At 41.6% G+C, this 11,378-nt stretch overlaps 1 protein-coding gene across 1 annotated transcript in view; it reads right to left on the bottom strand.

Annotated features, from left to right (window-relative positions):
- Positions 1-2,689: 2,689 nt before the first annotated feature.
- The window catches only part of megf6b (multiple EGF-like-domains 6b), a gene marked incomplete at its 5' end in the record, with an annotated part of 186,077 nt that continues 177,388 nt past the window's right edge, over positions 2,690-11,378 (bottom strand). Inside the window, 6 exon segments of the mRNA XM_079510418.1 lie at positions 2,690-3,066; positions 6,183-6,311; positions 7,313-7,441; positions 8,808-8,936; positions 9,770-9,898; positions 11,197-11,325. Of these exon segments, the coding sequence (XP_079366544.1) occupies positions 3,002-3,066; positions 6,183-6,311; positions 7,313-7,441; positions 8,808-8,936; positions 9,770-9,898; positions 11,197-11,325 (710 nt within the window). The 3' untranslated portion in view covers positions 2,690-3,001.

Here is an 11,378-nt window from a genome sequence, read left to right as displayed (position 1 = left end):
TTTCATCATTTTTGAGGATTTGAAAAAAAGACGAAACTAAAACATTTCAAAGTAAAAAGTTCCAGCATGTGTCTCCACAGTAAGCTGAATTATAAAAAGTGTGAATGGAGTTTCTAGGTGAAAGTGTTTTTTTGATGTAGAACTATAGTAGCATACTAGTCCTACATACTAACACCTAGAAACGCCATTCAAACCTATTTAGGTTCATCTTACGGTGGACTGGTTTGCCTGAAATTGAATCTTTGAAATGTTTCAGTTTTAGAAATATGGTGCTCAATGTATAATGGGGCTCAATGGCAGGTTATGGCACGTCAAAATATCACTTTCACCTAGAAACTCCATTCACACTTTTTATAATTCAGCTTACTGTGGAGACACATGCAGGAACTTTTTTTTGCCTGAAAAGGAATCTTTGAAATGTTTCATAGTTTTAGAAATATAGTACTTTCAAATGTATAATGGGGGTCAATGGCAGATTTTGGCACATCAAATAATCACACTACTAATGCTCACACATCGATGGTTTATTTACAAACCCAACACGTTGTTCGAACCGTCAAGGTATCCTGTGGTGTACTGTTTGACTAGCCCACTGCACCATTGGTAACAGTCAATTCATGCTGCTTTTTTAGTTTTGAAGTTCTTCTAGAAATCGGTCTTGAAAGTAAAGACTTTGGTTGGGTTTGAACCCACAACCTCCAGATCATGTAGCCTAACTCACTGAGCTATGTGTTACCTGCAACAGAGCACAGTATTCCTTTTATTACACTTGCCTATAGAGCCCCATTGTGAACCCGGACATGTTGAGTACACCAAGGTTTTATGTTGATTATGGGTCCCCAGCATTTAGAAACTGCCGGATGCTAACTATGTTGAGCAATTTTCATAATTTGCATAATGTGACAATATATGCATTAACAACCTATAGAAGGCAAAACATTCAAATTTTCATAATGCTTTATGTAGCATATATGACGTGTTAAACTAGGGGGTTTTCATGATGCTGAATCCATTCCAAGTATTATTTTTGCAAAAAACTGCCATATCCACTTCCCCGTTCCCCAAAGTGCTGACATCATCACTTTTGTAATGACGGCTATGGTCGTTTTTAGCCCAAGCACCCAGCATTATGAAAACCCCCTAGTTTGACACGTCATATCCTACTTAAAGGACAACTTTAGTTTTTTTCAACCAAGGTTCATGTTTTAGGTTGTTATTAGAGAAAGTAAAAGATGAATGTTATTTTTTCACTCATCTCTTACTTTCTCTAATAACAACCTAAAACATGAATCTTGGTTGAAAAAAACTAAAGTTGTCCCTTTAAAGCATGATGAAAAGTAGATTTTAGGTTGTTAATGGTATGGTCACATATTATGCCAAATATGGAAATTTCTCAACATATGCAAGTTAGCATCTGGCATTTTCTACATGCTGGGGACCCATACTCAACATTTCTAACATAAAACCTTGGTGTACTCAACATGCCTGGGTTCACATTCTGGCAAGTCAACTATAGTCTTTTCAGTGGCCAAGAAAATACTTAACTTAGAAATTGCAATATATTCTTCAACTGCATACTTTTGAAAAAAAAAAATCAATATATTCTTCAACTGCATACAGTACAACAGTATGAAATATAAATATGTAGAAGTACTTTATACACACACACACAAAAAAGGTCCTTGTTAAGAAGACGCACCTCAGCATGAATAAGGCCACTGCATGGGAGAGCACTCTATGTGCAATCATTGGATAGATACCGCCGTTAACCCAGTATTATACTGTACAATAGTTAATATAGAAGCCCAGTGAAGCTCTATAGCACCAATAGTTTAATTACATGCAGTGTTCTCAAAGTTACTCTTAAACAGTAATATTATTACTTATTACTTTTAAAAAAAAGTTATAGTTACTTTACTTATTACTCCCTGGCAAAAGTAACTAGTTATTACTTTACTTATTACTTTTTTTCCTCGCCCCCAGTAATTGCATCTTTTGTCCCCTAAAGTCTTACTTTGCATTTTCAACATTAGCGTCTAGATCTAGACCGGATCAGCAGCCTGCAAAGCTATTCCACCCCAACCCAGTCTACCATTATGAATAAACACTCAAACCCACAGTTCCACCAATAAAGGCTCGTGGAAATAGTAACTAGTTACTTTTGTAATAAAGTAAATGTAATAATATTACTCAAAATGTGAAAGTAACTAGTTTACGTTACTGGAAAAAAGTAATAATATTACTGAAAGTAATATATTACTTTAGTTACTTGACAACACTGATTACATGTTCCTCCATACTGTACTACATAGACACATGACTTCATGGTATTGGCAGGTGAAAAGCAAGCGACGATGCATGGCTTGCTCTTGTTTCAGAATTTGTGGTAGCAATACCACCAATGTCCTTATGTAAAAAATAATTTATGTATATATATATATATATATATATATATATATATATATACACATACGTTTACATTGCATTTTACATGCCTGCAAATGATATTTCAGGAATGATGGACAACATACCGTACAAAAGGCATATAATCTCAAGTAACGTACAGTGGATTTTGTAAAGAGGCACTCTTCAGTCCCAGACTCCAGAAAGTCATGTTCCTCATTCGGGAGAACGTCATGTTTTTTTTTGCTCAGGGCAAAGCAAACTTTAAAGCAGGTCCCCTTTCATGGGGTAGAGAAAAACAAAACGTACCAAATGACTAGGTCAGGCAAGGCTGAGACCTATAAGTTCAGTTCAAAGCAAACTTCAACAATACAGTACAAAAATAAACGGCACCGCGTCCGTCCACACTGGGAGCCAACATGGAAGTGCGGTTCTCGTCAAGAGTCTCATCTCCTTGTGGGTTTTGTGTGCTTAACGACATCCCATGTCCCAAAGGTTGTGGTATTTTTCCATTGCTTTTTTTTTTTTTAACACTCTGAGTCACTTCAGTAAATCAGCTGAATGGTCCCGTTTTGTGTTTTCAACGTTGAGGAAAGCGCTATAATAAATTGTCCCGATGCGAGTCCTCCGTCCTGCTTCTATATGGGAGGGGAGGGGGCCCACCTGAAAAAAAGAAGAAAAATAAAAAATAAAGTTTATTTTCAGAACGACGAGAGCACCAGAAGAGAATTTCCCATTCATTTTCCCCATAGACGTTTCAAACAGTGTTGATTTCGTCGACTAAAACTAAGACGAAAAATGTTCGTCGACTACATTTTTCCACTGACGAAAACTAAATGGAAACTGAATAAAAACTACGCTACGACGACTAAAACTAAGACTAAATATACTGACAATTTCGTCAACAAATAAAAAGTAGACTGAAATGTTAGGAAGGGACACCAGTACAAGTCATTTTACAATTAGTTGCATGCTAAAAATAGTCGATCTACAAGCTCACAACACGTTGTGGGCTTGTAGATCATTACGATCATCATTACGCTTGTAGATCATTACGATCATTACGACGGCATCAAGGCCCGCCAAAACACATTTTAGTCGACTAAATCAACTGTAGATTTAGTCGACTAAAATCCTATGATATTTAGTCGACTAAAACTAGACTAACACTAAGACATTCCAGGTGACTAAAATGTGACTAAACGACTAAAACTAAAATCAAAATTTGCTGCCAAAAACAACAGTTTTTTTTAGTATTTATTTAAAGACCTTTAAGCCTCGAACAAAGCCATCTCGGCTCCAGACAAATCATGACAATAAACAAATTTTTTTGGACCGGGAAAATAATTAGAAGTTAAACTCTTTTTTCCTTCTTTGTAAAAAATCATTCATTACCCGCCATCAAGGCCCGCCAAAATTAATTTTAGTCGACTGAATCAACTGTAGTTTAGTCGACTAAAATCTTATGATATCAAGTCGACTAAAACTAGACCAACACTAAAACATCCCAGGTGACTAAAATTCAGCTATTCACTATGACTAATACGAAAATCAAAATGTGCTGTCAAAATCACAACACTATGGACCTCATTCATATATCGTGAGTGGAGCGTGAGCGGACGGGCATTTACGAGGATTCCCACATTACGTGGGAATTCATGGCCATCTCCTTGAACTTGACTTTGACAACCGTTGGTCGGAAACTCCGTTCAGATCGACGTCTGCTCCAGGGTGGAGTATAGGGCACACGGCTTGCGTATAGTTATTTAGAAGGCTTTAGTCTTCATGCTGAATCAATAAATAGTTCCCAAACTACTAAGGGGCGACTGTGGCTCAAGAGGTAGAGCAGGTCGTCCAATGATCCATGGGTCGGCGGTTCGAATCCCGGCTCCTCCTGTCTACATGTCGAAGTGTCCTTGGGCAAGACACTGAACCCCAAATTGCTCCCGATGTGCTGGTTGGTACCTTGAATGGCTTCCGCCGCAATCGGTGTATGAATGTGTGTGTGAATGGGTGAATGTAATGCACAATCTATGTAAAGCGCCTTGGATAAAGGCGCTATATAAATGCACCATTTACCATTTACCAAACCACAGATAAAATATGTAGGCATTGGTCAGCACATAAAAAAATGATAGCCTATATAAAAGCAGAGTATCACTTGTATGCCTATATGCATGCATTCTAGAGGCATTGGTCAATTAAGTTAGCCTAGAGTCCCATACAGAAGCTGCCCCCGCAAGCCCGACGCCTTTTTATTTAGCGGCTAGAAGGCTGCGTTGCACTGCGAGTAGGCTAGAATCTAGCCTACTCGCAGTGCAACGCGTTGTGAGCTTGTGGATCGGCTATCGCGGACGCACGCTGCATGTTAAAAAACAAACTCACAATTAGGCTATAATAAGAACATGCACTTATATCTGCACTGTACAAATCCCACGTTGTTTAGTGTAGTAATGCCTGCAGTAGGCCTATTTAAATTGTTTTGTTACGGAGCTCCTTTGAGTCAGTTCTATGACTGTCGGTGTTTGTGTGTGTGTGTGTGGGGGGGGGGGGGGGGGGAGACGGGACGGACGGACGGACACGAACAGCAGCATGCTGCCGCTTAAGCTGAACCAAGTCCAATCTGGGTGAAATTCACATTGGAAAATTATTATAACGGCGTGGTGAGCCCGGCCCTGCCCTGGGCCTGTTGGTCAGGGACAGACAGAACACGGCCCGGCCCGACTGGCTTTTGGCTCTAATGCATTATATGGTTCACACTTCACAGACATGCCGGTCTGACAGACAGACGGAGTCACTAGGGCTAATTAGCCAGTGCGTGCAATTCGAGTCATAGTTTTAAGCCAGCTCACCTTAATTCATTATAATATGGGCAACTGTAGCTGTGTAGGCTGTAGGCTACTACATTGATTTCATCATGAGATCAATCAAGTTTGGTGCCAACTAAAGGCAAATGTCCTGCGAATGACGACATCATGAAATGAACCTGCACTTACATCTGACAAAGAGGATATAGGCTCCCCGCCATATGGTTGCAATTTTAAATAGCTATATATATAGGCCTACGTGTCCATGATCAGAACAAATCCATTCTCCACATGGCATTCAGACAGATGACAGTGAGATGATATTAATCTAAAAGACGGACTCCCACTAATTAATCAATGCAGCTCTGATTAAAAAAAGTATCGGATATCTATTTTACCTCTGCAGACTGCAGGCGAGTGTGCAATTGTTCAATAGAAATGGCTCTTTATAGGTATTTGCCAAGTAGGCCTACAGGCTATAGCCTTGAACTTGAACTTAAATCAATAAATTGATAACGAGTTGGTTATGAGAGTAGCCTATACTTTATAACGTTCAGTCCATTGACATTGCTGTCAAAATGAACTGTTCTACAAGCTCATGCATCACACGGAGCACCGCGTTCACGGATCAGTGCATTTTGCAGGCTGTAATGATGATGTATTTCAGATTTTCAGATATTTCCTGTTGCCTTATATGGCGTGGAATGGGCGTGGATGTTCCATTAAACCAGGCGACACCAGGCGAATCGCTTGGGAAAGAGGCGGAAAAGGTACACCGGGCGATCCGCACAAATGAAGTGATTACACCACCTTCTCTGATTAACATGGGAGCTAATCGCAACTTGATCGGACGGATAAATACGATATCATTACGCATCTCATTTACACTGTGGCGTATTTCTCCATTGTGAATGAGGACCTGTGTGTGTATGTGTGGATTTGTGACAGTCATGCTGAACCCTTTCCCCTTACCTTCCTGACAGGTGACTCCTATCCAACTGTTGAGACATGTGCAGCGGCCGTTCCGAGGGTCACACTGTGCCCCGTTCTTACACTCACAGGTCTCGGTGCAGTCTGGCCCGTAGCGGCTGGCCTTGCAGTCTGGCAACCACCATGGACACATAAAGAACACAAGACACGTTATGCACTGTAACCTCAGCATCCACTAGGGCATTCACTTCTAGTCATTTCTACTAGTTGCCTAGTTTACTAGTCGACCAGTCGTTGTTGTTGTTTATAACTACCTGTGTACATTGGTGACTATAACTATAATCTACCTGATCTTGAGGCCTACAAAATCCCCCCAAAAACTAGCCATCTAATATACCTCGTGTTGTGTTTATAGCAGACTCCTCACTCAAATGTGCACTTACTTGCAGTTTGGGCAACTCCAAAGCAAACTCCACATGCCCCAACATTTTATTTACCTGCCATAGTGTCAACCCCTTAAAAAAGTCACTATTTTGTGAAAAACAAAACAAAGTCATATACTAAATTATGTAAAAAAGTCATAGTTTATTATTTTGTCCAGAAATGTGTTACCAAAAAGCTATATGATATAAAAAATAAGGTGCTCCACTACCTACTGCACCATAACATGTATTTAAAATGCTTAAAGACATTTCACCGCTGGAAGCGGTCACTCAATGTTAATATAGTATTTGTAGTAGATAACAGTAGCACAATTTCAAATTTGCACTCTTATGGCCACAAAAATAATGACGTGTGTTTGACTACGGTTTGACTGGATTGCTGAATTACTACAATGACCAAGATGCTTTGGTGCACTGCCCCTCCTTGCGGAGAGGGGGAGGTTGCATGGAAGGTGTGACAACATGTAGTCCAGGAAGGAAGTGAGACCAATGTTTGACGCATCATCAGACATTTGAAATACTAAAATATAACACATACAGTATTTATAAAAAAACAGGAAAGTGTTTCTTGTGTCCCTATTACCCTAAACATCATTCAAATAAGAGCTGGTTGCAAAACAGGTGAAGCGGCCCTTTAGATATCCATTAGTTGGTATCCTTTTATTATTATAAAGTGTTTCCAACATTTTAGGAACTGTGCTGATGTGCGGGTAGAGTATGTTAATTTACCAGTGTCACAGGTGGCTCCCGTCTTCCCTGACGAGCACAGACATCTCCCAGTGACTGGATCACAAGGGATGTCCTCCTCACAGTCACACAGCTTAGCACAGCCCTGTCCATATGTCCCCTGGTCACATTCTGGGGTAACAAAGATATCATGATTAACATCCAGCCCGTGTCCAGGGACGTGCACACATAGACATCAAAAGGGGCTTCAGCCCCTGCCCTTTAACCCGTCTGTAAAACAACTGCCGTCTCCAGACCACGAATGCAGCATTTACTATGGTGAAAGAAATGCCACACTCCTTTCCATGCCATACCGGAGGGCAGCATTCAGGAGAATTGCTTTTTTTCCGAAGTCTCCTGAAATTGAATTGACGTTGAACAAATTTGTTCAACGCAACACCGCATACACCGCATCTCTATAGCTAAAGAGTGCTGGGTTGCACGCCGAAAATAGCTGATCTACAAGCTCTCAACGCGTCGCAGCGCAACACACTGTGAGCTTGTAGATCTGAAATGTTTTGTCCAAAAGTGCCCTCTTATGGGATTTTAGCCCCTGCCCCTCTACCACTCTCCTGCCTGTGTCCCTATTTTGGAGAACATAAAAAAAAAGCTGAAAATCATGAAACAACGACATACTATAGTTCATGGTTTTCGACTACATACTACTGTATACTATGTTGTTTTTCATGATTTTCGACGATGAAAGAAAAAGATGAAAATCATGAAAAAACGACATACTATAGTTTATGGTTTTCGACGACGTACTATACTATAGTATGTCGTTTTTCATGATTTTTCAACTATTAAAAGAACAGAATGGCAGAGAGCTATGATGACAAATTCTCTATACTCACTCCCTGTCTCAGCAGAGGGCTGTGTGTGGACAGTTCAGAGACCTGCGTACCAGTGACATCATCGGGAGGCAGCTTTGGTCATTTGAAACAAGATTAGTCTTGTCGTCTTTAGAGTAGCCAATTGTCTTTTTTTAATGTATTTTTCGTCCTACTCCTCCACCCAACAGGTGTCGGTGATAGTCATGTAGTCAAGTTGACTCAGTCTTTCCAAAGAAATGTCATTCAGCTCGGAGCTCTCTCAACCTGCTACCACAATAAGGGCCTTTCTCGGCCCCACCCTTCTCCCATTGTTTATATTGTGTTTAGTTTCCAAGATGGCCGCAGCACCAGGAGGGGGTGGGGCGGAGGTGAGAGGGCGAGGTCGACATATGCCCTTACTGGGCTGCATTCAAGACACTTGTCTTGTGTCTGACACATGACAGCTTTGATGGATGTGTTTTGCCCCCCCTCCCCCATCAAACAAAATGTTTGGTCAAACCATATGGGCTTCCATTGGAAATGCATTGGAGCGGCCATTAAACACAGACACACGACAAACGCAAGACAGGTGTCTTGAATTTGTGAATGCCAATTATATGAAGATAATGAGCATTAGTGAGGACCACTATGTATGTATGAAGATGGTGGTGTAGTGTCTGGCTGACCTCTGTGACATCGGGTGCCATGGTAACCAGGGAGACACACACACTGGCCCGACGCAGGGTGACACGACTCTCCGTTCATGCAGTCACATCGCAGCTGGCACAGAGCGCCATGGAGACCAGCGGGGCAGACTGAGGAGGAGGAGGAGGCGCAGTGAAAATGAATGGACGGGAACCCCATTTGGTGTTTTAAGCATCATGTTATACTTCAGCTGTTGAAAAATAGCAGATCTACAAGCTCATAGCACGGCACCGAGTGCCGCGCTACAAGATTGTAGGTCTGCTATTTTTCGAAAATCGCGAAAATGTGGCGCAAATCTTTGAATATATATTATTCCAGAGTGAACCTTTTCAACTCAAATCTTTGATCCTGGGGGTTCCCTGGAACAACATATTTTCAGATGGGTGTCCACGGCCAAATAGAGATAATTCTGGGGGTCCTTAAAATGAAAAAGGTTGAGTACCACTGACATAGAAACATAGGTTTTAGAGAAAACTGTTAATAGAAGCCATTATTTTTGTAGAATCGGCCTCAGGTCTAAATGGGTTAACACAATACATGCCGTTATACTAGGCGGGATCGTGAGGCCATGCAGTGCCAGTCAAATGTGCGAAATACCACAGTAGAAGAAGAGATCCTCGGCAACCAAGTACTGTCTAAAGAGGACGAGACGCGAAGACCGTACGGGCGACGCCATGTTGCTCCATGGTGCTCCATGGAAGGAAAGAAACATGCGCAATGGGCTATATGCAGCCAACACTTCCGCGTTCAGCTTCCTTGGTCTCAACTGCGCATGTTTCTTTTCCTTCCATGGAGCACCATCTACCATCTACGGTGGCCTTCGCGTCTCGTCCTCTTTAGACAGTCCTTGTCGGCAACCAAGAAGTGCAGAACTACTTATTTAGATGGCATTTATAGAATCGGGCCTCAGGTCTTAATGGGTTGGTTAACATGCTGTTCTCACCGTGTTCACATATATGTCCATAGTAGCCTGGCCCACACTGGCACGTTCCTGTCACCCTGTCACAGGTGCCATTGTGACGGCAGTCACACTTGAGGTGGCAGTTGGCACCAAATGTCCCTGCGGGACACACTGGCACATACAGGGGGGGAAACACACACACAGTAAACCACACGCCATCTACTATCCAAACACAGGTACAAAACTAGTGCAACAAACATGCTCTGGCAATAGAGCGTCACAGTCCCTCCCCCTACCATGGACCAGGAAATGAATCCCAATGCATTTTTCCCATAGACATTTCAGAAAGTATTTATTTAAAGACGGTTACACCGCGGACAAAGCCAACTCGAGTCGTGACAACTCATGACAACACAAACAATATTTTGGACCAAACAAATAATTACAAAGAAGAAAAACAACAAAAAAAGTGTTGTAACCTGCCGTTTTTTTCTTCTTTCTAATTATTTTTTCGGGCCCAAAAATTGTGTTTGTTGTCATGATTTATCACGACTCGAGCTGGCTTTGTCCGCGGCGTAAACGTCTTTAAATAAATACTTTCTGAAATGTCTATGAGGAAAATGAACGGAGAATCATTTCCTGGTCCATGGTAAGGGGCGGGACTGCGACGCTCTATATGGCAACCCTGTATGGACCATATTCACATAGCAGCCATTTTTACTCTTTTAGGGAAATACCACTCATTTTCAACATTGAACTATAGGCTACATATCATTATTACATGGCTTGGTTGAATGCTTGATTCTGATTGGTCAATCGCTGAATTCAGCGGTGAGTTATGTCTTGATAATGACCGCTCCGCTCTATAACAGACCTCTGCCTAATCAAACCCTCTGAGCACCAGCTGTGCGGATGCGCCCCTCTTGATTTACTGCTGTTTCCAACATGACAGCCTTGTAAACACACACACACACACACACACACTAGTGACACACAATTTCATTTACAGCTAAACATTGCTCTCAAAAATTTTTTTGAAAACATTTGAGTGAGAAATAGACCAAGCAGTACACGAAAATGGATTCTATTTGATCAACTCACTTCCTTGTTTTCCGACAGTGCTCCGCCCTGCAGATAGCCAAACGCAGCCAGCTATGGAATACTTTTTTTGTTGTGTTTTGGGTCAATGTATTAACACTTACAGCGCTAGCATTTATTGAAAAATTTGGATCTAATTCACGCCAGCTCTACTGTATCTCTTGTCCACTAGTCCCTTCCTAACATTTTAGTCTAGTTTTTATTTGATGACGAAATTGTCAATACATTTCGTCATAGTTTTAGTCATCATAGCTTAGTTTTCATGTAGTTTCCATTTAGTTTTCGTCAGTGAAAAAAGGTAGTCGACCAACATTTTTCGTCTTAGTTTTAGTCGACGAAAACAACACTGCCTGTGTGTTGAATCACCTCACCTGTGTCACAGTGTGTTCCGGTCCATCCCAGGCCACAGGTGCAGTTCCCAGACACCGGCTCACACACACCTCCATTGCTGCAGTTGCAACGGTAAAGACAGTCCACTCCAAACCAGCCTGGAGCGCAGCCTGAGAGCGTGCACACACACACACACACACGCACACACACACACACACATGCA

The sequence above is a fragment of the Electrona antarctica genome (assembly GCF_951216825.1).
Source record: "Electrona antarctica genome assembly, chromosome: 9".
Classification (NCBI taxonomy): domain Eukaryota; kingdom Metazoa; phylum Chordata; class Actinopteri; order Myctophiformes; family Myctophidae; genus Electrona; species Electrona antarctica.
The sequence above is the reverse complement of the archived record's forward strand: the minus strand, read 5'-3'. Positions and strand labels throughout refer to the sequence as shown.